Source organism: Danio rerio, chromosome 22 (assembly GCF_049306965.1).
Source record: "Danio rerio strain Tuebingen ecotype United States chromosome 22, GRCz12tu, whole genome shotgun sequence".
Lineage (NCBI taxonomy): Eukaryota > Metazoa > Chordata > Actinopteri > Cypriniformes > Danionidae > Danio > Danio rerio.
This window is the reverse complement of record NC_133197.1, coordinates 8891087-8918734: the sequence shown is the minus strand read 5'-3', so window position 1 is coordinate 8918734 and position 27648 is coordinate 8891087. Positions and strand designations below refer to the sequence as shown.

The window sequence follows — 27648 nt, the reverse complement described above, 5'->3', positions numbered from 1 at the left end:
ACTTCCTTTACTGGTCAGAGGCAATAGATGTAATCTAATTAATGCCTCATTAATAATGCATCTGACTACTACAAAAGAAAGGCTTGCAAGTTTTACCCATTATGATACTATAGCGATCTAACCAACATAGATCGCTGGAAAACATTCACATTTCACACAAACTACAATCCTGCCTTATAATGGACTGCAGATCCAGTCATGCAACACACACACACCTGCCCCACGTCTTCACTGATTAGGCACAGCTGAAGCTGCTCATGGACTGATTCATAGACTATTTAAACAGCACAAGCACACACTTTATGGCTGAGTCTTCTGTAGCAGTGAAGCGACGCTGACAACAAGGGTGCAGATCCAAATGCAGGTTTACTGAGACAGAGATGGTCAGGCAAGCAACAGTCAGCACAGGAGTAAACAGATGTATACGGGCAATCCAGAGTCGTGGTCAATTAAACAGGCAGAAGTTCAACAGGTAGGCAGCAGGCAACGTACATAAACAAACAAGGCGAAGGTCAAAACACACGGCAAAACAAGACAAGGAAAACCCGCTGTAATGTTCACATACAGTTCAAAAAGACTCAGGCCCAGGGTCATTCTGAAAATGTAGTCCCGTGGACATTTCTGAAGACCGCAATATACATCTCGGGAGGTACGTACTTTTGCAGCTTTTGTTTTCGCGAATCTGCAAGAGGCCACTGTGTTCAGTTTTTCGCAACTCTAATTTCTCTCGCGAGTGTCATTCGCGCCTACTTTGTTTCCACGTGAACCCACCAGAGGTCGCTGTCAACCGACTAAATGATTAACTGGGTGACTGGCCAACCAAACAACCCACCCGCTTACTTCCCTAAACCCAACTGACGTTTTACAAAAGCCATCCAGAAAAAGAAAAGCCCTCGTCTGATTTTTACAACGTTTTCGGATTTTACCACATTCTCACCCTGTTGTTCAGTAGTTCATTTTATATTTTTAATTCTGTTTTTGTCTTACCTGATTTTTGGAACCTTCCTTCCCCGGACGCGAACCCAGTCATCATCATCATCGTGATCAACACCTCTCTGCTTCTCAAGTCCAGCGACATACACGACAAGCTAACTGGACAAACTGGTTGCGGTGGGAAAGCCCTCCACACGGAGGTATCGGTCAGGCAGTAAGCGACAAAAGGAAAGGCGTCATACCGCCCCTTAGCGTTCGCTTAAAAAAAGAAATGCAGCTATACGTACCTCTGGCTACATAATTCGAGGTCTGCAGAAACGTCAGCGGGACTACATTTTCAGAATGAGCCTGTGTTGTGTGTAAATAGTCCATGAATCAGTCCATGAGCAGCTTCAGCTGTGTTTAATCAGTGGAGACTTGGGGCATGTGTGTGTGTGTGTTGCATGACTGGATCTGTAGTCCATTATGAGGCAGAATTGTAGTTCGTGTGAAATGTGAATGTTTTCCAGAAATCTATGCTGGTTAGATCACTAATGATCATGACAGATACTCAATAACATGCAAGCAAACAAAATAAAAAAAAACTTTTAAATTATGTCTCATGGATTAATCCCTGTCTTGCCTAACTTGATCAAGAATTGCTTGTAGCAAGATGGAATGTCTGTGTTTCTTTTTGTAGTAGACATTAATTCTCTGTAGGGTTAACTTTTTTCTAAACAAAATTATTTGAAATTGTCATAGAAAAGAAAGATATAAGACAGCTGGATGCTGAAGCAACCCTTATATTAACATGTAAACGTGTCATGCACAGATGGGCAGATTGGTGAATTGGCACCTGGTCTACCAAAGTCTTAAGCAAATCTAGATTTTAATTTGTTTTCTAGTTCTGTAGGCTCATAATTGTATGTTAATCCCAACTCTAAATCACATCCTGCCAAATTGTCAATCCCCAAGTTAAACAGATTACAGCACTATTTAGTTAGATACTTAGTACTTACAAGGCTCTTTTGGAGTTTTTGACCACTTCCAGCAGTCTAAAGAGACACTCGTCTGATTTCTTGAATTTCTGAAGCTCAAACTCCTCCATCTCCTCATCTGAAGTCAACAACACAAAGGCCACAGCGGACCACTGAGCAGGTGAAAGATCATTAGAGGAGAGACTTCCTTGGCTTAATTGTGTCTGAATCTCTTTCACCAGAGTTTGGTCGTTCAGTTCATTCAGACAGTAGAACAGATTGATGGATCTCTCTGGGGATAACTTGTCTTCTAATTTCTCCTTGATGTATTGGACTATTTCTGTGCTCTGGTCATTGTTTTCTTCTTTCAACAGACCTTGAAAGAGTGGTCGATTATATTTGAGCGACATCCCAAGAAGGAAGCGAACGAAAAGGTCCAGGTGTCCAGTGTCACTCTCAAGTGCCTTGTCCACTGCAGTCTTCAGCAAATCAATCATGGACTCATTTCTGTTTTCCAGCTCTGGAGACTCATCCATGAACACATTTTTCTTCTTGTTGTCTAGAAACAGTTGTGCATAAAGAGCTGCGATAAACTCTTGAATGCTCAAATGAACAAAGCAAAATGTTGTTCCAAGAATGATTCCAGTTTTTTCCTTAAAGATCTGGGTACACATGCCGGAGAACACCGATGCTTCAGAGACGTCAATACCACAATCTTCCAGGTCCTTTTCATAGAAGAGCAGTTTGTTTTTCTCCAGATGATGAAATGCCAGTTTCCCCAGTGATAGCATGGCTTCTGTATTCCAGGAAACATCTGGTGTGTATTTTCCTCCATACTTTCGTCTGCTCTGCAGAATCTGAAAGCGCAGAAAGTGTGTGTACATCTGTGTCAGAGTCTTGGGAGTGTCTTCAGGGTTTGATTCCTGCAGTGTTTTGGAAGCGTCATCAGCCTGATTGTTTTCATTATTTCTCTTCTCCTGTAAAATGTTCTGGAGAACAGTGGCTGAAATCCAGCAGAAGACTGGGATGTAGCACATGATGAAGAGACTCTTTGATTGTTTAACATGAGCAATGATTTCATTGGCTAAATTCTCATCTGTGAATCGTTTTCTGAAGTAATTCTCCTTCTTTTGTGCGTCGTTAAATCCTTGTATTTCTGTCACTCGGTCAACAAATTCAGGGGGGATCCTAATGGCAGCTGCTGGTCTGCTGGTGATCCAGATGAGAGCAGAAGGAAGCAGATTTCCTTTGATGAGGTTCGTCAGAAGTACATCCAGAGAGGCTGGTGATGAAACATCACGCCACGTCTCATTTCCATCAAAGTTCAGAGGAAGACGACATTCATCCAATCCATCAAGGATGAACAAGATTTTAAATTTGTCACTTCTTGTGAGATTCAGTCCTTTTACCTCTGGGAAAAACTGACATATAAGACTCATTAAGCTTTGTTTATCTTTTTCCTTTACGTTCATTTCTCGAAATGCAAGAAGAAATATGAAGCTGATATCTTGATTTTCATTTCCTTCAGACCAGTCTATAATAAACTTTTGCACAGAGACTGACTTCCCGATGCCAGCAACTCCTTTTGTCAGTACAGTTCGGATCTGCTTTTCTTGATCAGACGCTTCAAACATATCTTTGCACTCAATCGGTCTCTCTTGTGTTTCATTGCGCCGAGCAGCAGCCTGAATCTGCCTGACCTCGTGTTCAGTATTGACTTGTTTGCTGGCACACTGAGTCATATAGAGATCCGTGTAGACGTCATTCAAAAGCTTGGAAGAACCTTGCTTTGCAATTCCTTCAGATACAGACTGATGCTTCTTCTTCAGGTTGAATTTGAGCTTTCTCTGATAAATGAGGACCAGTTCATCTAACACACAAAATGAAAACAAAAAACAAAGTTTGACATAATTTTCTTTTACATTTCATTAGTGACAATAGCCGCTGCTTCTACCTATGAACCTCCCACCTTGCAGAGCATTAGCAACTTCATCTTCTTTCATATCTTTCAAGAAATAGAGTGTGATGTCAAGAGCTGCTTCTTTGATTTTCTCCATCTCCTCTGTAAAGTCCTGCACAAAGTATTGCGTGTTTCCTTTTTGTATTATTATCTTAAACTTTTCCAGCTCAGTCTTCAGGAACACAATTATTTTGTTCTCAAGGACCTGCAAGTTAAAAAACACACACAAACATAAAAACAAGACATACAAATCAAGACAAGGCAAAATTCTCTTAATGTAATTATTTTTGCTTACCTTAAAAATCCCAAGGAGTTTTTCTTTGAAACTCTTGCGCGAGCGACTATACTTTAAATCTGAGTCTGATTTTTCATATTGAACCCTATAAACAAAAGCAATTAAAGGGATTTAAGAACAAATGTTTATGTGCAGTGTAATAAATACAATTGGCTAAGTTGGAATGGAGTTATTTGGGTGCACTATCCTGTACTAAGACATCAGTTATTTATTTTATTATTATTTTTTTTTTTAAATCATTAGATCCTCAATAGATTGCAATGCAATGAGGAAGGGCTGGGCTGGATTAATCAAAATGACTGAGCACAGTTACGACTGCACAGTGTGATATGTAGTAAATCCTCTAAAATTAAATTTCCCATAGCATTTTAATAGAAACCGATGATTTAATTGCTTTTATTGATTCAACATGGCTAAAAATCACATGACTAAGGAATCATCCACATCAGGATTTGCTTCAAACTCTCAACTGAATTTATGAAGTGAGAAGCGTCTTGGAGTAACTAGTTACATGTAACGGCGTTACGTAATTTAATTGCAAAATAAAAGTATCAGTAATTCATTACAGTTACTGAGAAAAAAAAATGTGTAATTAAATTACATTTACTTATGAAAATGTTAAAGATTACAAATGGGGTTCATCTAAATATGTTGAATAATATTAATCTGTTGCTTTGCCTGTTTTTGATATGCACGATGCCTTCTGCTAAGGCCATTTATTGAAGCAGGGCTATTCTGATGCTTTTGATTGGTTTTCCGGTTTGAATTTGCTGCGCACCACATTTACCAGTTACGTTAATCCTCTCTGCCGCTGAAAGCATTAGGCTACCACAACCAGTCTGAGAGCTGCCACCATGACCAGTGATAAAAATGCATTTAATTGCTGGAAATTAAAATATCATTTCACCCTGAAATCCGAGAAGGGCACAAATATAACAGTTCAGTGCAACAAAATTTTTGCCAGCTGTTAAAATACTTTCGACATCAAAGGCTTCAATGACGAACCTGAGGAAACATCTGCAGGTATGTAACCCAGCATTTCTTATTTCATAAAAGCAATTTTTTTGCCGTTATTGGAAGCATAGAAATAAAAACAGACCCTTTCATTTCAAATGTTATATTAAGACTCACAAAGTTATCTATTTGTGAAATTTAGGCCAAAACGATTTTATCAAATTATCAGTGTTGGGCAAAAGCATCGCTACAAGCTTAACTACATTTCTCAGTAGAGTGGTGGTAGCGTCGCTACTTTATACACTAAAAAGCTTTTCAGTAGCGAAGCTATTTTATTAGTGAAGTAATGAAGTAGCGCAGTAGCGTCCACACAAGCTACATTTACCGATCCCGGATCAATCCGTGACACCACTGACATTCACGGAGCTGCGAGACCGGTGTCTAGCTGATGAAACTAAATCCGGGCCTGCGTCCGAAACCATATACTTCCATACTATATAGTACACTAAAACCAGTATGAGAGCAGAGTAGTATGTCTGAAAACATAGAATTTGAAAATAAGTATGCGAGAAGTACCTGGATGACTTACTACTTACAGCAAGATTCTGAAGTGCACATCCCATGCACGCTATGCTATCCCATGATTCCCCATGAGAGAACTCATGAATGGGGGTAAATTAACGCAACTGACTATGACAAAATGGAGGATGTAGTAAGTCCGAATAGTAGTAGTGAGCAGTAGGCGGTTTCAGATGCCCTGCTACATCTGAACACATGTGCTAGAGGTTTACTAGAACTGGCTATACTGACAAAATGGGCATGAAAAGCACCTTTGATTAATCTCCCAGCCCTGCATTGTAGTATTAATGTATAGACTTGAATGTTTTTGCATGTTTTGTTTATACAAACTTTAAAAAACTGTAGTGTCTACAGTGAACATTGAATTGTATTAATAATACACATCACAAAGTAAGGTAATTATGGTAAATTGAGTCCCCACTTGTTGAGAAGATATGATGCCAATTCCATGTCGCTCTTTATTCCCTTCTGTGCTTTCAGTGTTTTCCATCGTGTAAATTCTGAACCAATGTTTATCGTAGTCTTCTGCTCTTTGTTACTAATTCACACACAAAAAAGAAGGAAATTAACAGGCTTACCATCGTTAATATATATTTGGTTAAAACAGCTAGAAATACCTTTTGAAAGATGATGGTGATTTTTCACTGAAGCTTGATCCATCACCTTTTGAATCGTCACTCTTCATGGATGCAATGTTGGAAACACGCGAGTCTGAGTGAACTCTAAAGTCAAAAATATTGTGGAAAAAGCACATATTATTTCATTATTGCATATATAATTTACATCAGATATGCTACCGTTAGGAGATAAGTTTACTATAATGCAAAACTAAATCATTTGTATTGAATTTAGTTTTCTCAGCACATCGCTAATCTCTAATATCTCTCTGCTGTTCTCGCTCTAGCCTTAAATTTCAAGCTGTCTAGACATGTTGTCAAAGATTTTCAATCTGGTTTACATCAGAATGCTAGGTTGGCCATTTAATTTTATCAATGAAATTACATTTTATCAATGTTTTCATCTACAAGGAACTGATTTACGCATTTTGTGTTCAGTGTTCATTATCCTGCAATAAAATTTGGTGGTTAATTATTCGATGAGCACAGGGAAGAAACCGCAAGTTGCTGAAAAGTTTTCTAAAAAACATTTGCTGCAGTCTTGGATGTAATTGTATAAGAAGCTTAACTGCTGTTGTATAAAAGCATAGTGTAAAGGAAATAAAACTTGTTAAGTTTTGATGTTTTTTTTTTTTTAAGTTTTCATTTTTAAAAACCATGTTTAAGTGTAAACATGGTCTTGCCCCTAAAGTAGTCTGTGAGTTGGTACATAAGTTCTGTAGTGATGGGGCGAAGACTAGAGGGGCAGTAAGTGGGAACTAGGGCTGTGCAATTAATTGAAAATCCGATTTTGATTTTGATTTTGGCTTTTAACGATTATGAAAAAGCATTAATCGAGATAAACGATTATTCCATCACGTACCGCCCCCTTTCCAGTTGTACACGTGTGAAAACTCTTTGCCTCTGCAAAGCTCAGTTCCACGTGAAAATGACTAAAAGCATGTGCTGTAATGTAACTTTTGCAGCACGGGATGCGCAATATTCATGTTTTTAAAAGCGCAAAAGAGCACGTGCTGTTGTGTGTGCGCGCGCCGTGCTTAGCCTCGGACAGGTAGTGTGTGTGTGTGTGTGTTTGCGCGCGCCCCGCGCTTGGCCTCGAAAAGCAGAGCACACACACATCTAACGCGATCTTAATGCACTGAAAAAAGTGTTGCATGCAGAACTGTTGCAAACGATTTATTTGTGTTAAATTTAAACAAACAAATTAAGTTTAATAATGTTTAACTTAATTTGTTTGTTTAAATTCAACACAAATAAATTGTTTACAACCACTTATTATAAAAAAATTGAGTAAATCCAAGGAACCATCTTTATATAATTTTTTCAGTGTGTGAGCGCTTTAATGGTGAAATACATGCACATTTGTGTCAGAGCGCGGTGTTTAGTGATTGTTAATATTAACCCTCATTTGTGTAATAAAGTAACAAGTTGAGAATCAAAAGACACGAGAAAGAGAAACCATATCAGACCCGCACTATTCTTAAAGTGACAGCGTGCAATATTCCTGCTGCTGCCGACTGCTTGTATTATTAATCAATAATAAAATCAAAAATACAGTGAAGATGCTTAAAGCACAGTTTAAACATCACAGATTTAATAACTCATTTCTAATAACTGATTTCTTTTATCTTTGCTATGATGACAGTACATTATATTTTACTAGATATGTTTCAAGACACTAGTATTCAGCTTAAAGTGACATTTAAAGGCTTAATTAGGGTTAATAGAAAAGTCATTGTATAACAGTAGTTTCTTCTGTAGACAATAAAACATATATATTGCTTAAAGGGGCTAATAATATCAAGCTATTAAAATAGGTTTCAAAATATTCAAACCTGCTTTTATTCTAACTGAAACAAAACAAATAAGCCTTTCTCCAGAAGAAAAAAACATTATAGGAAATACTGCGAACAAAAACCTCTATTAAACATAATTTGGGAAATATTTATATATAAAAATAAATTCACAGCAGGACAAATAATTTTAACTTCAACTGATAATCGTTTTGAATAATCGTGATTACAATTATGACCAAAATAATCGCGATTATGATTTTTCCCATAATCGAGCAGCCCTAGTGGGAACTGTAGAATCTGCAGATACAGAACCGCTGTGGGTCAGTCATCCTTTTCAGTAAAAGGTTCACATCTATGGAATGCCATGCCTGTCGATTTTAAGTTACAATCAGAACTCCCAGTTTTTTTCTACAAGGCTGAAAGAATGGTTGAAATCTTTACAGCAATGTGAACATTAAATACACTTCTTTCAGGTTGGTCACGTTTACATTTCTCTGTATGCAGATTGACTTCCATTTTATGTCTGTGGCTCTGTATATATTGTACATATTTGTTGTATTGTGTTTTATTCTTGATTGTTCTTTTTTTTTTTTAATGTAAAGCCTAACCAGGGTCGAGGGCTGCAAATTAGCTTTATGCTATACGCCCAATGTTCGCAACATCAGTTATCTTTGTATAACAATGTCAAGTGTATTGTCTCTGTCAAATAAACAAGCAAATAAAAAAATAAAACAGTGACAAGGTTTGTTGACAAGACAATTAGGAGTGCAAGTTTGCCAAAAAAGGTCTGTACCTGTGCTTATCCTGGATGCAGAAATCACTATAAAACATTGATGTTTACCCCAACAATGCGCTTTCTTCATCAGAGCGACAGGACAACAAACTGACTTCATTTGCAAATGGGAGATGTGACTGCTAGTCCTGAGCAGTGTGTGATTCTAGCATTGGTTTGCACTCGGTTTAACTCCGGTATTCGTTACATTTATCACCCAGTAATACAAAAAGCTTTAAGAAACTCACAAAATACCTTGTGTTACATGGCGAATCCTCACTGAAGTTTGGTCCATCACCCTTTGAACGGTCACTTTTCACAGAGAGTGACACGTGTGAGCCTGATCTTACACTGATGACAAAGATATTAAAAAATAATAATTTAAAGTGAAACTGCAAATAGTAATTGAAGGCAGTATGAGCGGGCATTTATTATATAATCCATTCAAGATTTTACATATATTGTACACTATAGCAAAGAAATGTATGGTTTACACTGGTGTTCACACTGCAAAGCATTGTCTTTATGTGTGTGTTTTCAACACTAGTTTTAAAAATCTATACCCAATTAAAACAAATTCAATGTAAAACACATGGCATACCTTTGGGTTGGTGACTGTGTTTTATCACTAAAGGACACACGCAAGTTTGATCCTCTGAAAACAGAATAAAGAAACAAATAGAGATCAAAAATCTGATTTATTCTTAGACTTAGTTTTGCAGTTAGATTCATAGTTAAACAAAATGTGTTAAGCAAAACCCATCTGCACAAGGAACTAGATGCTGTGTAGCTATGGTGCAATGACAACACCCTCTGGGTGTACTAATTGACCGAAGCCAATCAATTCATAAGATGATGGCCACTGTGACTTACAGAGCATACTAGTGTAATACATATGTGTCTTATGCAAAGTTTAGAGAGGTTTGTGACTAAGAAATCATGACTAAGCACTAAAAATGGCACCTCACCAAGAGGAGAACAGAGGTCTAATTTAGCAGTGACTGAAGTGCAATTGAAAAACTATTGTATGGACACTCTAAAATTTGGGCCAGTTTAATGAAGGCAGGCAAATCTAAGGAGAACCAGTTTAAGGATGAAAACATTAGATTAACAAAGAGGAAGCCTATCAGCCAATAAATTGGTGTGATTTTATAAAGGCTCCAGATAATCAGCACACCCATTGTGTTGCGTAAACAAGTGAACCCATCACCACAGAAAAACATCACTAAAACATCTGAACATGATCTGTTTTTGTAGTTTTCTTCTTCTTCTTATATATATATATATATATACAGCTGAAGTCAGAATTATTAGCCCCCTTCAAATTTTTTCTTCTTCTTTAAATATTTTCCAAATGATGTTTAACACAGTAGGAAATTTTCACAGTATGTCTGATAATATTTTTTCTTCTTCAAAAAGTTTTTTTTTTAATTTTGGCTAGAATGAAAGCAGTTTTTTTAAAACACCATTTTAGGGACAAAATTATCAATTCCTTTAAGCTTTATTTTTTCTCGATAATCTACAGAGCAAATCACTGTTATACAATAACTTGCCTAATTAACCTAACCTGCCTAGTTAACCTAATTAACCTAGTTAAGCCTTTAAATCTCACTTTAAGCTGTATAGAAGTGTCTTGAAAAATATCTAGTGAAATATTATTTACTGTCATCATGGCAAAGATAAAATAAATCAGTTTGAAATGAGTTACTAAAACTTCTATGTTCAGAAATGTGTTGAAAAAAATCTTCCCTCCGTTAAACAGAAATTGGGGAAAAAATAAACAAGCAGCCTAATAATTCAGGGGGGCTAATAATTCTGACTTGAACTGTACATATTAGGTAGAAAATGTGTATACATACAGAGAGAAAAATGATATGGCCATTTATGGATATTTGACTGTATAAAAGGCAATTTTCTTCTCTCTGACTTCTATAAACATTTATAAATGCTGAGCACTGGTCAACTATTAACTCATCAAGGTTATTTCCTCCTCTTCAGCCTACTGAAGTATTGTTGATTTCAACTGTAAAATCTAAGTGAATTCTTTAGTTAATAAGTAACTAAACACTTCATGAAAAACCAGCCGGCAAATCATACACTGTGTGACCAACAATCAGAAACAAATACCTTCTGTTAGATGATGGTTGTTTCTCACTGAAGTTTGGTCCATCACCTTTTGAACGGTCACTCTTCATAGATACAGAACTAGACGCAAGTGAGCCTGATCTTTCACTAATGACAAATAGACAAGAGAAAAAGCATTATAACATGTTATAAAAAGTTAATTATGAGAGCATTTGTCTTACTCATCATGACTATAGATACAAGTTCTAGAAATAATATGACAAAGCACATGAAGTATCTTCTGTTTTGCAGTGTTTCCTCAATGAAAGATACTTGTGAGCCTGATTCTTTACTAACACAAATGAGACTCCTTAGTCTTATTCAAAGAGGATAAATTTTGTAAAGTAAAGTAACACGTTGAAATTAGCTAACACAGTGCTGTAGTCTGATTATTGTAATCTTAAAATTAGGCTGAGCTAAGAATTATCTAATGAATTATTGTTGTCTAAATGATTTATTGTCCAAACAAGAGTTGGAAAATGAAACTGAAACGCTTTGTTTTAGGCCACAATATTTAATTATTATGGAGTAGGTCTTCCTTTTGCCGCCAATACAGCATCAATTCCTTGTGGGAATGACAGACACAAGTCCCACACAACAGTCAGAGGGATTTTTAGTCCTTGCAGAACAGTGGCCATGTCACTGAAATCTGGTGGAGGAAAACGTTTCCTGACTTGCTCCTCCAAAACACCCCCAAGTGTCTCAATAATATTTAGCTTTGGTGACAGTGCAGGCCATTGGAGATGTTCAACTTCACTATCATGTTCATCGAATCACTCTGTCACCAGTCTTGCTGTGTATATTAGTGCATTATCATCCTAATACATGGCACTGCCTGCAGGATACAATGCTTGAAATACTGAGTGTGCATGGTCCTCCAAAATGGTTCAATAGTCCTTGGCAGTGAGGCGCTCATCAAGCACAAGTATTTGGCCTATGGAATGCTATGATATTGCAGTTCCAACCATCACTGATCCACCTCCCTGCTTCAATCTGGGCATGCCACAGTTTGAGTAGCATGCTTTTCTGGGGCTTCTCCACACCATAACTCTCCCGAATGTGGGGAAGACAATGTAGGTGGCCTCAGAGAACGATACATGTTTCACATTGTCCACAACCAAAGATTTTTGGCACCATTGGAACCAACATTTGGCACTGGCACAATTGACCAAATGTTTGGCCATAGCAGCCTGGCCATGTATACTGACCCTGTGGAGCTCCCGGTGAACAGTTTTTGAGTAAACAGGAGAGGTGAGGTGCACATTTACTTCAGCAGTGAGTGATGTGCGTGTTCTGTAATATGGTTTTATAGTTCAACTTTAAAACAAAACTATTGTTTTTACTTTTTACACCCTGCCCAATTCTGTCCAATAAAACAAAGATTCATTAGAAGACTTTGAAAACAAATATGCAAGTTACTTCTGATTTTGTGCAAATACTTTTATACACTTTATATGGGACCAACAATCAGAAACAAATACCTTCTGCTAGATGATGGTTGTTTTTCACTGAAGTTTGGTCCATCACCTTTTGAACGGTCACTCTTCACAGATACTGAACTAGACACAGGTGAACCTGATCTTTCACTAATGACAAATAGACAAGAGAAAAAGCATTATAACTTGTTATAAAAAGTTAATTATGAGAGCATTTGTCTTACTCATCATTACTATAGATACAAGTTCTAGAAATAATATGACAAAGCACATGAAGTATCTTCTGTTTTGCAGTGTTTCCTCAATGAAAGACACTTGTGAGCCTGATTCTTCACTAACACAAATGAGACTCCTTAGTCTTATTCAAAGAGGTTAAATTTTGTAAAACAAAACTATTGTTTTTACTTTTTACACCCTGCCCAATTCTGTCCAATAAAACAAAGATTCATTAGAAGACTTTGAAAACAAATATGCAAGTTACTTCTGATTTTGTGCAAATACTTTTATACAGTTTATATGGGACCAACAATCAGAAACAAATACCTTCTGCTAGATGATGGTTGTTGTTCACTAAAGTTTGGTCCATCACCTTTTGAACGGTCACTCTTCACAGATACTGAACTAGACACAGGTGAACCTGATCTTTCACTAATGACAAATAGACAAGAGGAAAAAACACGGTAACAAGAAGCTCTCAATTCTTATTAGAAGGGTGTTTACCCTCACCATGGCTATAGATGCAAGTTCTATCAATAATACGACATAAAACACATGGAATACCTTTTGTTTTGCAATGGTGTTTCCTCAGTGAGGGACACAGGTGATGTTGATCTTTCACTAACAACACAAAGAAGGGTGTCATTCAAGAGCTTAAATTTTGTAACTATAGAAGAAATATACTTTTAGACACTTTATATTTGACCAACACAAACAAATACCTTTTGGTAGATGATGGTTGCTGCTCACTGAAGTTTGGTCCATCACCTTTTGAACGGTCACTCTTCACAGATACAGAACTAGACGTAGGTGAACCTGATCTTTCACTAATGACAAATAGAAAAGAGAAATAATATAGGTTATAAAATGCTCATTAGTAGAGTATTGGTATTGCCTCACTGAATGACAAAATACATGTTTCACATTGTCCACAACCCAAAGTTTTCACTGCTGGCACCATTGAAACCAAAGTTTGGCATTGGCACAAGTGACCAAAGGTTTAGCCATAACAGCCTGACCATGTATATTGACCCCGTGACGCTCCTGGTGAACATTTTAGTGGACACAAGAGAGTTGGGGCGAACATTTAATTCTGCAGTGAGTGATGTGTTTGAGTGTGTTTTGTATTCGTGTTTTATACTTTGATTTTAAAACACTTTTTACATCCTGCCCAATTCTGTCCAATGAAACAAAGATTTATTTGAAGACTTTGAAAACAAATACACAAGTTACTACTCATTTTGCAAATACTTTTATACACTTTATATTTGACCAATAATCAGACACAAATACCTTCTGCTAGATGATGGTTGTTGTTCACTGAAGTTTGGTCCATCACCTTTTGAACGGTCACTCTCCACAGATACAGAACTAGACACAGGTGAACCTGATCTTTCACTAATGACAAATAGACAAGAGGATAATATAAGTTATAAAATGCTCATTACTAGAGTATTTGTCTAACTCATCATGACTACAGATTCAAGTTCTAGAAATAATATGACAAAGCACATGAAGTATCTTCTGTTTTGCAATGGTATTTCCTCACTGATTGACACAATACATGTTTCACATTGTCCACAGCCCAATATTTTCACTGCTGGCACCATTGAAACCAACGTTTGGCATTGGCACAAGTGACAAAATGTTTGGCCATAGCAGCCTGACCATGTATATTGACCCAGTGGAGCTCCCGGTGAACAGTTTTTGTGGAAACAAGAGAGTTGGGGTGCACATTTAATTCTGCAGTGAGTGATGTGTTTGAGTGTGTTTTGTATTCTGGTTTTATACTTTGATTTTAAAACTCTCTTTACATCCTGCTCAATTCTGTCCAATAAAACAAAGATTCAAATATGCAAGTTACTACTCATTTTGTGCAAATACTTTTATACGGTTTATATTTGACCAGTAATCAGAAAAAAATACCTTCTGCTAGATGATGGTTGTTGTTCTCTGAAGTTTGGTCCATCACCTTTTGAACGGTCACTCTTCACAGATACAGAACTAGACACAGGCGAACCTGATCTTTCACTAATGACAAATAGACAAGAGAAAAAACATTACAAGAAGTTATAAAAAGCTAAATATAAGAGTATTTGTCTTACTCATCATGACTTTAGATGCAAGCTCTAGAAATAACATGACATAGCACATGAAGTATCTTCTGTTTTGCAATAGTGTTTCCTTACTGAAAGACACACTCGAGCCTGTCCCTTCACTAGCATTACAAAGGAGACACCTTAATCTCAAAAAGGTTTAATTCTGTAGGTAACAGAAATTGAAATTAGCTACCACCATGCTGTAGTCTAAAACAAGGCGTTTCAGTTTCATTGTCCGACCCCAGAAACTAAAACGCCTGGTTTTAGAGCACAAGATTTTATTACTATGGTGTAGGGTAGTGGTTCTCAAACTTTTTTCATCAAGTATGAGCAGTATTGAAATACAGTCGCATAGTAGGCCCAGTAAAGCAGCCACAACTCAGCATAGTTAAAAAAAACGTGGCAGATTTTCTCAGAAATATAGGCTATATGTCATATATGCCGTATTATAAACATAATTTTTGGTAAATTTTGAAATGTGTGTAGCATGTACATGACATATTTCATTCCTCCGCGTACCACTAGAAGGAAGCCTGCGTACCACTAGTGGTACACGTACCACAGTTTGAGAACCACTGGTGTAGGGTCTCCTTTTGTGGCCAATCCAGCATCAATTAATCTTTGAAATGACATATAGAAGTCCTGCGCAGTGGCCAGAGAGATTTTGAGCCCTTCTTCTTGGAGAATAGTTCCCATGTGCCTGCATAATGCTGGTGGAGAAAAACGTTTCCTGAATCCCTCCTCCAAAACACCTCAAAGTGGCTCGGCGGCTCAAAGATTTGGTGATTGTGCAGGCCATGGGGGATGTTCAGCTTCACTTTCATGTACATCAAACCACTCTGTCACCAGTCTTGTGGTGTGTATTGGTGCATCATCATGTTGAGACATGACACTGCCTTCAGGATACAATGTTTGAAATATTAGGTGCACATGGTCCTTCAGAATGGTTTGGTAGCTCTTGGCAGTGACATGCCTATCTAGCACAAGTATTGGGCCCAGCGAATGCCATAATATTGCAGCCCAAACCATCAATGATTGACTCCCATGCTTTACTCTGGGCATCCAACAAGTCTGGGTAGCACACTTCTTTGGGGCTTCTCCACACCATAACTCTCCAGGGTGTGGATAAGACAATGAAGGTAGACTCAGAGAACAATGCATGTTTTACATTGTCCACAGCCCATGATTTTCACTGCTGGCACCAACAATTGGCACTGGCACAAATGACCAAAGATTTTGCCATAGCAGCCTGACCATGTATATTGACCCTGTGGAGCTCCCGGTGAACAGTTTTTGTAGAAACAAGAGAGACGAGGTGCATATTTAATTCTACAGTGAGTGATGTGTTTGCATGTTTTGTATTCTGGTTTTATACTTTGATTTTAAAACACTTTTTACATCCTGCTCAATTCTGTCCAATTAAACAAAGATTAATTTGAAGACTTTGAAAACAAATAAGAAAGTAACTACTCATTTTGCAAATACTTTTATACACTTTATATGTCACCAACAATCAGAAACAAATACCTTCTGCTAGATGATGGTTGCTGTTCACTGAAGTTTGGTCCATCACCTTTTGAACGGTCACTCTTCACAGAAACAGAACTAGACACAGGTGAACCTGATCTTTCACTAATGACAAATAGACAAGAGGAAAAAACCATTACAAGAAGTTATAAAAATGATTATTAGTAGAGTATTTGTCTTATTCATGATGACTATAGATGCAAGTTCTAAAAACAATAACCTAGGGGTTGGACAGTGAAACTGAAACGCCTGGTTTTAGACCACATTAATTCATTAGTATGGTGTAGGTCCTCTTTTAGCTGCATCAATTTATCTTGGGAATGACAGATACAAGTCCTGCACAGCAGCCAGGGAGATTTTGAGCCCTTCTCAATGCAGAACAGTTGCCGTGTCACTAAGTGATGCTGGGAGAGGAAAACAATTCCTGATCTGTACCTCCAAAACACCCCAAATTGGCTCAATCATATTTAGATCTTTTGAGTGTGCAGGCCATGTAAATATTGACCCTGTGGATTTCCCGATGAAAAGTTTTCGTGAAAACAGGAGACTTGCACATTTAATTCTGCAGTGAGTTGAGCAGCTGTAGTTTTTATGTTTTTAGGATCCAATCTGGGGTAGCACCTGTACATCCCTTTCAATTTGCTTCCTTTTGCATCCACAGTTACTCCTGTTGAATGTGGTTCGTCCTTGTTGGTATGCTGATATTACCCTGGATACCGTGGCTCTTAATTATCACATAGACTTGCTGTCTTGGTCATAGATACACCAGCGAGAAGCACTCTTTTGAACTCTGATATGTCACCCATAATGTTGTGTTCATGGCAATATTTTAAGCAAAACTGTGCTATAGCTCTGCAAATTAAACCTTCACACTCTGCTCTTACTGGTGGAATGTGCATTCAATGAAGACTGGCTATGAAACTCCAATACTAAATTGGCCAGCGTTTCATTTTTTGACACCTTGCACAATTCTGTCTAATAAACAAAGTTTGTATTGAAGTCTTTTAAAACAAATATGCAAGTTACTACTCATTTTGTGCAAATACTTTTATACATTTTATATTCGACTAACAATCAGAAACAAATACCTTCTGCTAGATGGTTGTTGCTCACTGAAGTTTGGTCCATCACCTTTTGAACGGTCACTCTTCATAGATACAGAACTAGACGCAAGTGAGCCTGATCTTTCACTAATGACAAATAGAGAAGAGAAAAAACACGATAACGAGAAGTTATAATACATATACACTCATGCATGCGCGCGCGCTCACACACACACACACACACACACACACAAACCCACACAGTTGGACAATGAAACTGAAACTCCTGGTTTTAGGCTACAATAATTTTCTAGTATGTGTAGGGCCTCCTTTTGTGCCCAATACAGCATCAATTCATCCTGGAAATGACAGATACAAGTCCTGCACAATGACCAGAGAGATTTTGAGCCTTTATTGCAGAATAGTGGCCAGGTCACTATGTGATGCTGTTTGAGAAAACGTTTCCTGACTCCTCCAAAACATCCCTCAATAATAATAATAATTTAGAATTGGTAACAATGCAGGCCATGGGGGATGTTCAGCTTCACTTTCATGTTCATCAAACCACTCTGTCACCCGTCTTGTGGTGTGTATTGGTGCATTATCATCCTGATACACGGCACTGCCTTCAGGATACAATGTTTAAAACATTGGGTGAACATGGTCCTTCAGAATGGTTTGGTATTGCTTTGCAGTGACGCGCTCATTTAGCACAAGTATTGGGCCTAGGGAATGGCATGATATTGCAGCCCAAATAATCACTGATTCACCCCATGCTTTACTCTGGGCATGAAACAGATGCTTCTTTGGGGCTTTTCTACACCTTGACTCTCCCGGATGTGGGGAAGACAATGAAGGTGGACTCAGAGAACAATACATGTTTCACATTGTCCACAACCCAAAATTTTCGCTGCTGGCACCATTAAAACCAACGTATGGCATTGGCACAAGTGACCAAATGTTTGGCTATAGCAGCCTGGCCATGTATATTGATCCTGTAAACAGTTTTGGTGGAGATAGGAGAGGTGCACATTAAATTCTGCAGTGAGTGACGTGTGTGTGGGTGGGTGTTGTATTCTGGTTTTATACTTTGATTTTAAAACAAAACTATCAATCTTCTATCTACTTTTTTACATCCTGCACAATTCAACCCAATGAAACAAAGATCAAATTGAAGGCTCTGAAAGCAAATATGCAAGTTACTACTCATTTTATAAGAATAAATCAGAAACAAATACCTTCTGCTAGATGATGGTTGTTGTTCACTGAAGTTTGGTCCATCACCTTTTGAACGGTCACTCTTCATAGATACAGAACTAAGAACAGGTGAACCTGATCTTTCACTAAGGACAAAAAGACAGAAAACACACTATAGTAAGATTGTTTATCTAAAATAATCGAACTAAAAGAGTGTCGTTTCTCACATGACTATATGAATAATTGCAAGAAGATACTTGAAGTATCTTCCGTTTTGTAATGATGTTTCCTCACTGAAGGACACATGTGAGCCTGAGCATTCACTGACAACACAAAGAAGACTCCTTAATTTGTCTTAGTTGTTTTATTTTATTTTTACATCCTGTCAAATGCTGTCAAATAAATGTTCATTTTGAAGGTTTTGAAAACAAATATAAGCTGCAACCTGTTATGTGCAAATCAGTGTTACTATCTTTAAAATCTATAGGTAAAACCCATGTATTCACTGCAGTTACTGTTACTTATAATCATCTAAATTAATTAGGTTTATTTGACACCTTAATTGTCCTACAACAAAATGTATATTTTAGTCCGATTTATCCATTTTGATCTCACGAAAGTACATAACTATTTTAGTCATTGAAGAAAACACGGCTAATTCTAATATATTCATATGCCTTCATTCATACAAAAAGTACAACCTTTAAAAGTAGTTAGGTGTTTTTGTTATGCATTTCTAACCTTTAGAGATAAAGACAATAACTGTGCAAGTTATGCAATGAGGAAAACACCACATCTCACACACAGAAGACATACCTGCTCCATGGAAACCATTAAATAAAACTTGCAAGCAATTTAAAGCCTTTACATAAAATATTACGCATGTTTAAGACAAATTTTATTCTGCACTTTTCTCATAGTAACTCACTCTCATATCACAAACATTTATAAAAACATATAATATCATATATCATCAGTTGAAGTCACAATTATCCCCCCCAATTACCATAGTATACTTCAGCCTTTACTACAGTAAACTAAATACAGTTGAAGTCAGAATTATCTTCCCCACCCTTTATTTTTCCCCCAATTTCTGTTTAATGGAGAAATTATTTTCAACACATTTCTATACATAATAATTTAAATAACTCATCTCCAATAACTAATTTATTTTATCTTTGCTATAATGACAGTAAATACTATTTGACTACATATTTTTCAAGACACTTCTATACAGTTTAAAGAGACATTTAACGGCTTAACTGGGTTAATCAGGTTAACTAGGCAGGTTAGGGTAATTAGGCAAGTTATTGTATATTGATGGTGTGTTCTTTAGACTATCGAAAAAAAAATTAGCTTAAACGGGCTAACTGTTTTGACCTTAAAATTGATTTTTTTTTTTATTCTTACATTCAAGCCAAAATAACAAATAATATCAGACATACTGTGAAAATTTCCTTGCTCTGTTAAACATCATTTGCGAAATATTTAAAAAAAGAAAAAAAATCTAAAGGGGGGCTAATAATTCTGACTTCAACTGTATATCATAATAAAAAAAAAATTACAGGCCAGCTGCAACCTAAAATATTTCCAAATATAGTTTGTGTGTGAGTCTGATAATAAAAAAAACATGCGAAATACCTTTCGATAGGTGTTTCTTCTGTAAAAAGTGGCACATCACCTTTTGACTGATCACTCTTTACTGACTCATCACTGGAATCCTCTGAGTCTGATCTTCCCCTAATGACAAAGAGCAGAGGGAGAACAAAAATATCATTTTACAACAGGAAGTGCTTCCATCAGTGGAACAGATTTAAAAATGCAACAGTGCATTCCACACATAGACTTTACTTGGGCGGACTGTAAAGAATGTCTTTGTATTTTATCATCTTCTCTATTTTTTACTGTTTTTTTATTGTATAATTGCACACGTTGTACAGTGGCCTTGAATTTCTTGCAAGGCACTTTAAATAAAAATAAATAAATAAATAAATAAATAAATAAATAAATAAATAAATAAATAAATAAATAAATAAATAAACAAATAAATAAATAATACTCTTACATCACTGAAGTCCTTGTGCTGGATTCGATCCTGTTCTGAAACAAGCTAATTTACTTGCTTCAAATGGAGTTTCAAGATTTAAAATGGTTCACAGTTCCTGTGCTATGATCTCACCAAAAGGCAAGCAGAACTGTGAACATGTTCTTCATGTTTGAAAGCACTATGGAATACCAGTTTTGCATCTGATTCCTTGTGATTTTTACATACAGTTAGTAGTGCAGAAGCATGGATTGTCAAAAACAGAACGTTGTGACATGCCATGCTGCATCCAATCAAGTGTGAATCACTCATTATAATGGATTCTGTCTTTAATTGTGTCCTGCACATTTTCATTAAATGAGATTAACATTAGGAAAAGTGACGGTACAGTGGTTAGCACTGTCACCTCACAGTAAGAAGGTCATTGGTTCAAGTCCCTACTGGACCATTTGGGGTTTCTGAGTTTGCAAGTTCTCCCCTGTTGGTGAGGATATTTTCTGGGTGCTCTGGTTTCCCACACAGTCCAAAGACATGCGGTATAGGTGAATTGAATAAACTAACTTGACAATAGTGTACGAGTAAGGGCATCCGCTATGTAGAACATATTCTGGATAAAATTAAAAATCTGATAAAATCTGGTTTATTTTGCTGTGGCGACCCCTGATGAATAAGGAAAAGAAGCCGAAAAGAAAATTAATGAATAAATAAAAATTATGAAAAGTGGATGAGCTCCAGTTCTGTCCGGTACAAATGTACTTTGCCCTTTTTGCAAAAAAAAGAAAAAAAGAAAAAGAAAGCTTAGTGCAAAACACCTTTGAAGACTCTGAACTTTGGATTTTATAGACGCATAAACCAAAGTATTACATTTTTATTAGTACTGAGCTGTTTTTTTTTTTTTTTTTGACATTGCTACTGACCATGTTCAATTTAGGTTCTTATGATTTAAATCACCGAAAGCGTACATCACAATTAACTGTAGAGCAAGGATGGGCAAACATTGTCCTTGAGGGAGGATGTTCCGCAGAGTTTAGCTCCAACCCTAATCAAACACAACTGCCTATAGATTTCTAGTGATCTCGAAAACACTGCTTAGCATGTTCAGATTTGTATAGTTGCTGTGGAAGCAAAACTCTGTAGGACACTTCCTAACAGCACCAAATTTGCCCATCCCTGATGTAGAGTCTTAGTTAGTTAATAATTGTTGGAGAACAGCCACAGTCTTACCTCTGTTCCCTTTGGAGATTTGGAGACTCCTGCCTGGAGTCCATTTCTTGTTTCTCTGACATTTCTGCACCTAATCTGCCATTGTTGATGGATATCTGTGTTGAGGAAAATTAGATCACAAACTGTACTGTTATGAAGTTGATATAACTATGAAAGTGGGGTTGACAAAAAAAAAAAAAAAAGAGTTCTGAAACAAACAAAAACTTTCTAAAACAAATGCTATGCATTCCAACCAAACAGGGTTAGGCAAATGTAAATTTCAGATCTCTTCTCAATTTATAGTTTTTAATGCAAGTACGAAACAGAATAATACCATTGGATTTAAAACACTGAGGGGCTAACACACTATTATCTGTCTGGGTTATTTCTCTTCACAGCCTATATAAATCAATTGCTAAATACGTCATGCTCACATTTCATTGTGTTTATTTCAAATGCTTCCACAATAACCGTAAACTAAATGAATTGAGGTTATTCTATGTAGGCTAATTACACTTTTTAATGATCAAGAGATTTAACATCATTCGCCATGTGCGTGCTCACATGCCCGCCTAAAGATACGAGTGGTCTGATTTCCAACATGCTTTCGATTTGGCATCATCTATTAAACAATACCCTAATATAAGAGAAAAACATCATCGTTATGAACTGAAATACATTCCTGAAAAAAACTCCCATAAAACTGTATTTCGTTTTGAAATAAAATAAATAAAAATACTCACAACAGTACGAAGGTCTGAACCAACAGCGGTGTAGAACAGTTTTTTTCCGTTAGGTATCCGGTCACCTGATAAGATCCATCCTGTAAGGTTTAGCGCAATCTTTTTTATGGCAGACTTGTTTATGATTAAGCTGATCGATGACTTTCTTATTACATATCGTAATAAAACTCAATGAATGTGTACCCAGAACCGTCGCGTCCATAGAACCCCCTTCCCCCCGGTCTTTGCGATTGCGAACCAGTCACTTTCGTTTTCACTTCAAGGCGGCGTGATCGTCCTTTAAGCTGTGTACCTTATATTTAGATTTTTTTTAATCAAGCACTATTTTTTTTTAGCAATTTATAATATGCAATCATGCAGTCATTTTCAAGACAGTTTCATTGTTTGCCTACAATACTTTCGGTTTCGTTTAGACTCATACAAACAGTTCATTAAGGCACTATATTAGTGTAAAGGCCAAGTACTTCGTGAAACTAAAAACTACTAAAAACTAAAAGCTTGTTTATATATATATATATATATATATATATATATATATATATATATATATATATATATATATATATATATATATATATATATATATAATACTCACAACAGTATATATAAAAACATATATATAAAAACATATATATATATATATATATATATATATATATATATATATATATATATATATATATATATATATATACATACAGTTTTAATAACTGCATATTTATGTTTACCGTTAGATGGCAGAAGAGTGATTCATATTACAGTCTTTGTTTTGAACTTAAAAAAAAAAAAAAGCTACCTTATAAGTATTTGTAACGACCTCATAGACAAAATATATAATGTCTGTTTTATGTCTGTTCTTCAATGCTTTTGTGATTGTATTAGAAAAACATTGAAAATCTTTTTTTGTGGATCCATTGCTTAAATGAAACAAAAATATACAAGCATACTGATTTGGCATGAAATAAAAATACATTATGGTAAAAACAGCTTGGACAAATCTGAAGAATTTAAAAATAATTGTCATTCTTAATTGTTAAGGTTCAAACACATATCAAATAAAAATTATGACCAAACAAGCACACATTTATAATTAATTTAAATTTACTTTAATTGCAAATGCCAACAAATTTTGTGTTCAACATTTTTTTATTTGGGGCTCAGTACACAGCCTGTCACATAATCCATTCTGACCAACAGGACATCAAAATGGATTTGGCCAAAAGGTGTTTGCACTAAAAAGGTGTGACAGCACTACCCACTGCACCAACATGTCACCCTAAATGTGTTTATCTATTACTTTAATTATTAATATTATCATAAGATACAGATCAAAACAAACTATTTCTCACTATTTAGAAGACTGACCCCCAATAAATGTTGTTTTGACCTCCTTAAGGAGGGATCGAGCGTTAACTAGGGGGGGTAATTACCCCCCGTAGTTTGCACCTTGGTTTTATGGCGAGTTGCAAACCAAGGGCGAGTCGAAATTATTCATAGCCCTGGCAAATTCTGACTACACGCTTTTGTTCAAATGTAAAAAAAAGCGGAGTAATATATATTTCCATAATGATTCCACTTGTACATTGTCTTATTATCTGAAGAAGCGTTCATTCATACACATTACTCGTTTTTGATTGCAGCAATGATTTGAGCAAAAACAGTTACATACAGTAAATTAAACTGCAGACACTTAATAGTTAGAATGAAATGTAAAAATGTAAGTCCACATACCCTGCCGTACAGGTGCAGTTCACTATCAGAATGCACTTGTTGTGCTTGTTGATGATTATCCAGGCCTTGTACAGTTCTATCTTCTTTACTTCTCTTTGACTCGGCAGAACCTCGGTTTCTAGCACTGCAAAGTTTTGAATCTGGTAATCATGGAACATTATTTTGTCCACATGACTACACAGAACAAAATAGTAGGTCTCCAAAGACTTGTAGGCCTTTAATAACTTCTCTCTTGTAAAATCCTTTGGACTTTCAATGAGATAGTTGTATATTTTGGGCTGGATGCTTGACCATTTCGACTTATTCAATATCCAGGGGTGGACTGGGACAGCATTTTCACCCTGGAAAAAGTTACTGTTATTCAGGGTGTTATATGGGTGTTGCGCGGCAGGCCAGAGTCACGGTGGCAAGCCAGATTGACCATCAGGCCACCAGAAAATGTCCTGGTGCTCCCTATGGCCAGTCCGCCCCGCCAATATCCATTGGGAGGGTGCTATCGCAAATGGACCTGTCAGACAAATGCCACTCACTTTAACATCAATTTTGCCAAATAACTGTGCTTATCACTGGGTGACGAGCTGTTATAATACGCTGAAAGCATTATGAAAATAATATATAATATGTCATCAATATAACTTATCTCTAATACAAAAACAATCTCTGTACCATATCAGATGTCATTCCCTCCCCGTTTTTTTCTGCAACCTCTATGCGCATTGCGCACACATCCTGAATGTTTACAAACCGGTAATTCGCCTTTAAGATATAAAACAATATGATAAAAGGAACACTTAGAATGTAACTCATGTAAACACCTTAATCACATTATTGACATTCAGATTAAGGCAAATTATTGGATTACTGGTGTCTATGTAAACGTAGTCAGTGTATGAACACTTTTTTGTGTAAATTCCTGCAGTTTCAATTCATTAACTAACTAATCAAGTCACTTCTCTGTGTCTTTTCTGGTGTACCTTTAAAGCTCCCAGTCTTGAAAAGCTCTTTCCACACAAACACACGTGATGTTTCTTTTCAGCATGAACCTTCAGGTGGATCTTCAGGTTTTCCGGTCCAGCAAATGTCTTGCTGCACTGATCACAGTTATAAGGTCTTTCTCCAGAATGAGTATGTAGATGTGATTTAAGCCGGTTTGCATGTCTGAAACTCCTCCCGCACTGATCACAAGTGTGCGGCTTCTCTCCTGAGTGGATCTTCATGTGGTAAGTGAGGTGTCCTTTTTGTGTGAAACTCTTCCCACATTGAGCACACCTGTGCAGCTTCTCTCCACTGTGGATTTTCATGTGATCAATAAGGGTGGATTTTACTGTGAAACGTTTTCCGCATTGTTCACACTTGTGCAGGTTCTCTCCACTACAAACACTCATGTGATGGGTAAAACTTGTTTTATATGTGAAACTCTTCCCGCACTTTTTACATTTGTGAGGCTTCTCTCTGTTATGTACTTTAAATGCAAATCTCTGATCTTCTCTGTGGATCTTCATGTGGCGTTTAAGATTTCCATTAAGTCTGAAACTCCTCCCGCATTGACCACACACATATGGCTTTTCTTCATTGTGAAGGCTCATGTGATGTTTGAGACTTACTTTATACGAGAAACTCTTCCCGCACTGAACACATGAGTACGGCCTGTCTCCTGTGTGAATCTTTACGTGACGTTTAAGATACGCTTTAATCCTGAAACTCTTCCCGCACTGCTCACAAAAGTGCAGCTTCTCTCCGCTGTGGATTTTCATGTGGTTATTAAAGTTTTCTTTTACTCTGAATCGTTTTCCACATTGATCACACGCGTACGGCTTCTCTCCGCTGTGAATGCACATGTGCCGGTTGACACTTGCTTTATATAAGAAGCTCTTCCCGCATTGAGCACAGGAGTATAGCTTGTCTCCCCTGTGGATCTTCATGTGACGTTTAAGATTTCCTTTATGTCTGAAACTCTTCCCACACTCCTCACACGAGAATGCCGTCTCGTCGCTGTGCATTTTCATGTGATATTTAAGCTGTCCGATTAACGTGAAATTCTTCCCACATTGAAGGCATGTGTACTTCTCTCCTCTATGAATGCTCATGTGACGCTTAAGACTTACTTTAAATGAGAAACTCTTCCCACACAGATCGCAAATGTGTTGTGCGTTCCCACAGTGTTTTCTCCTGTGATCCTTAAGCTCTTCTTCTAATGTAAAACTCTCCTCGCACTCATCACATACGTGTGGACTTTCTTTGCTGTGAGTTCTCATGTGATCTGAAAGTGTTTGTTTGCATGGGAACTGTTTTCCACACTGAGAGCAAATTAACGTTTTGGCGGCTGTTTGTCTGTCTGGAAATTTACTTTTGCTCTGAGAGCAACTCAATGAGATTTCTTCAGGTTTGACATGATGTTTCTCCTCCTCTTCACTGTGCTCCTTCAGATCTAAAGTGAAAGTAAAAACATTTTATTCACTCATTAATTTTCCTTCAACTTAGTCCCTTTATTAATCTGGGGTCACCACAGTGGAATGAATCGTCAACTTATTCAACATGTTTACACAGCAGATGCCCTTCCAGCTGCAACCCATCACTGGGAAACATCCATACACACTCTACCTCAATTAAGTTTATTCAATTCACCTTAAGTGCATGTGTTTGGACTGTGGGGGAAACCGGAGCACCTGGAGGAAACCCACGCCAACACGGGGAGAACATACAAACCCCACACAGAAATTCCAACTGACCCAGACGGGACTCGAACTAGCAACCTTCTTGCTGTGAGGCGACAGTGCTAACCACTGAGCCACTTTGTCACCAAAAAGGTTTGTTTTAAGTAAATTAATCAAATCATTAAATAAATGTGTAAACATCCCGCCTCATACAATGAGTAGACATCAATAGCCACTGTCGAGCCTATAGACTGTAAATTACTTTTAAATACTTCAAATTTAATCTGTGTTAGTAAATGCAAGGATATTGATGAAAATCCAGGCATAAAAATGTGTGACAGTGTTTTTAAGATGACTGTTCTAGAGCCTACAGCTAATCAATCTGTCAGATTCTGGAGTGCATTCAAGTTCTAATGAAAATTATAAATGATAAATGATCTTAAATAAAAACAAATACATTTATAGAGATGGTATATAAGCATATAATTTCACTCACCTGGGAAACGGAGGCCATGTAAATGGCTTGTGAGCACAATTAAGTGGACATAGCATTATATATTGGGTTTGCGTGTTGTGCTGCGAGATATTGGCCCGACAGTGGAAACGCGACGTGATTTCTGCCTCACTGCTCAAGCTCCATTAAGGTAAAGTTGGTTTTATATCCACACAATAATTCAGAGACAACTTGTGACACACTCCCTATATTGTTTACACCACAGCACTTTGAATATTCGGTCTGAAACAACCTGCAAGTGGGACTTGAAAAAAC

The 27648-nt window shown here is 36.9% G+C and overlaps 1 protein-coding gene across 1 annotated transcript in view; it reads right to left on the bottom strand.

Moving 5' to 3' along the window:
* Positions 1 to 22901, bottom strand: part of LOC568664 (uncharacterized) — a 208162-nt gene extending 185261 nt beyond the window's left edge. Inside the window, exons 1-21 of the mRNA XM_073937296.1 lie at positions 22678 to 22901; positions 22495 to 22574; positions 21773 to 21867; positions 20146 to 20244; positions 18546 to 18650; positions 17353 to 17454; positions 16265 to 16369; positions 14565 to 14669; positions 13932 to 14036; positions 13361 to 13465; positions 13203 to 13259; positions 12966 to 13070; positions 12468 to 12572; positions 10990 to 11094; positions 9464 to 9517; positions 9118 to 9213; positions 6295 to 6399; positions 6099 to 6215; positions 4145 to 4229; positions 3859 to 4054; positions 1932 to 3759 (exon numbers count right to left, since the gene is read on the bottom strand). Coding sequence (XP_073793397.1) covers positions 1932 to 3759; positions 3859 to 4054; positions 4145 to 4229; positions 6099 to 6215; positions 6295 to 6399; positions 9118 to 9213; positions 9464 to 9517; positions 10990 to 11094; positions 12468 to 12572; positions 12966 to 13070; positions 13203 to 13259; positions 13361 to 13465; positions 13932 to 14036; positions 14565 to 14669; positions 16265 to 16369; positions 17353 to 17454; positions 18546 to 18650; positions 20146 to 20244; positions 21773 to 21867; positions 22495 to 22574; positions 22678 to 22696 — 3773 coding nt within the window. The 5' untranslated portion in view covers positions 22697 to 22901. The remainder of the gene's footprint in view (positions 1 to 1931; positions 3760 to 3858; positions 4055 to 4144; positions 4230 to 6098; positions 6216 to 6294; positions 6400 to 9117; positions 9214 to 9463; positions 9518 to 10989; positions 11095 to 12467; positions 12573 to 12965; positions 13071 to 13202; positions 13260 to 13360; positions 13466 to 13931; positions 14037 to 14564; positions 14670 to 16264; positions 16370 to 17352; positions 17455 to 18545; positions 18651 to 20145; positions 20245 to 21772; positions 21868 to 22494; positions 22575 to 22677) is intronic.
* Positions 22902 to 27648: the final 4747 nt, after the last annotated feature.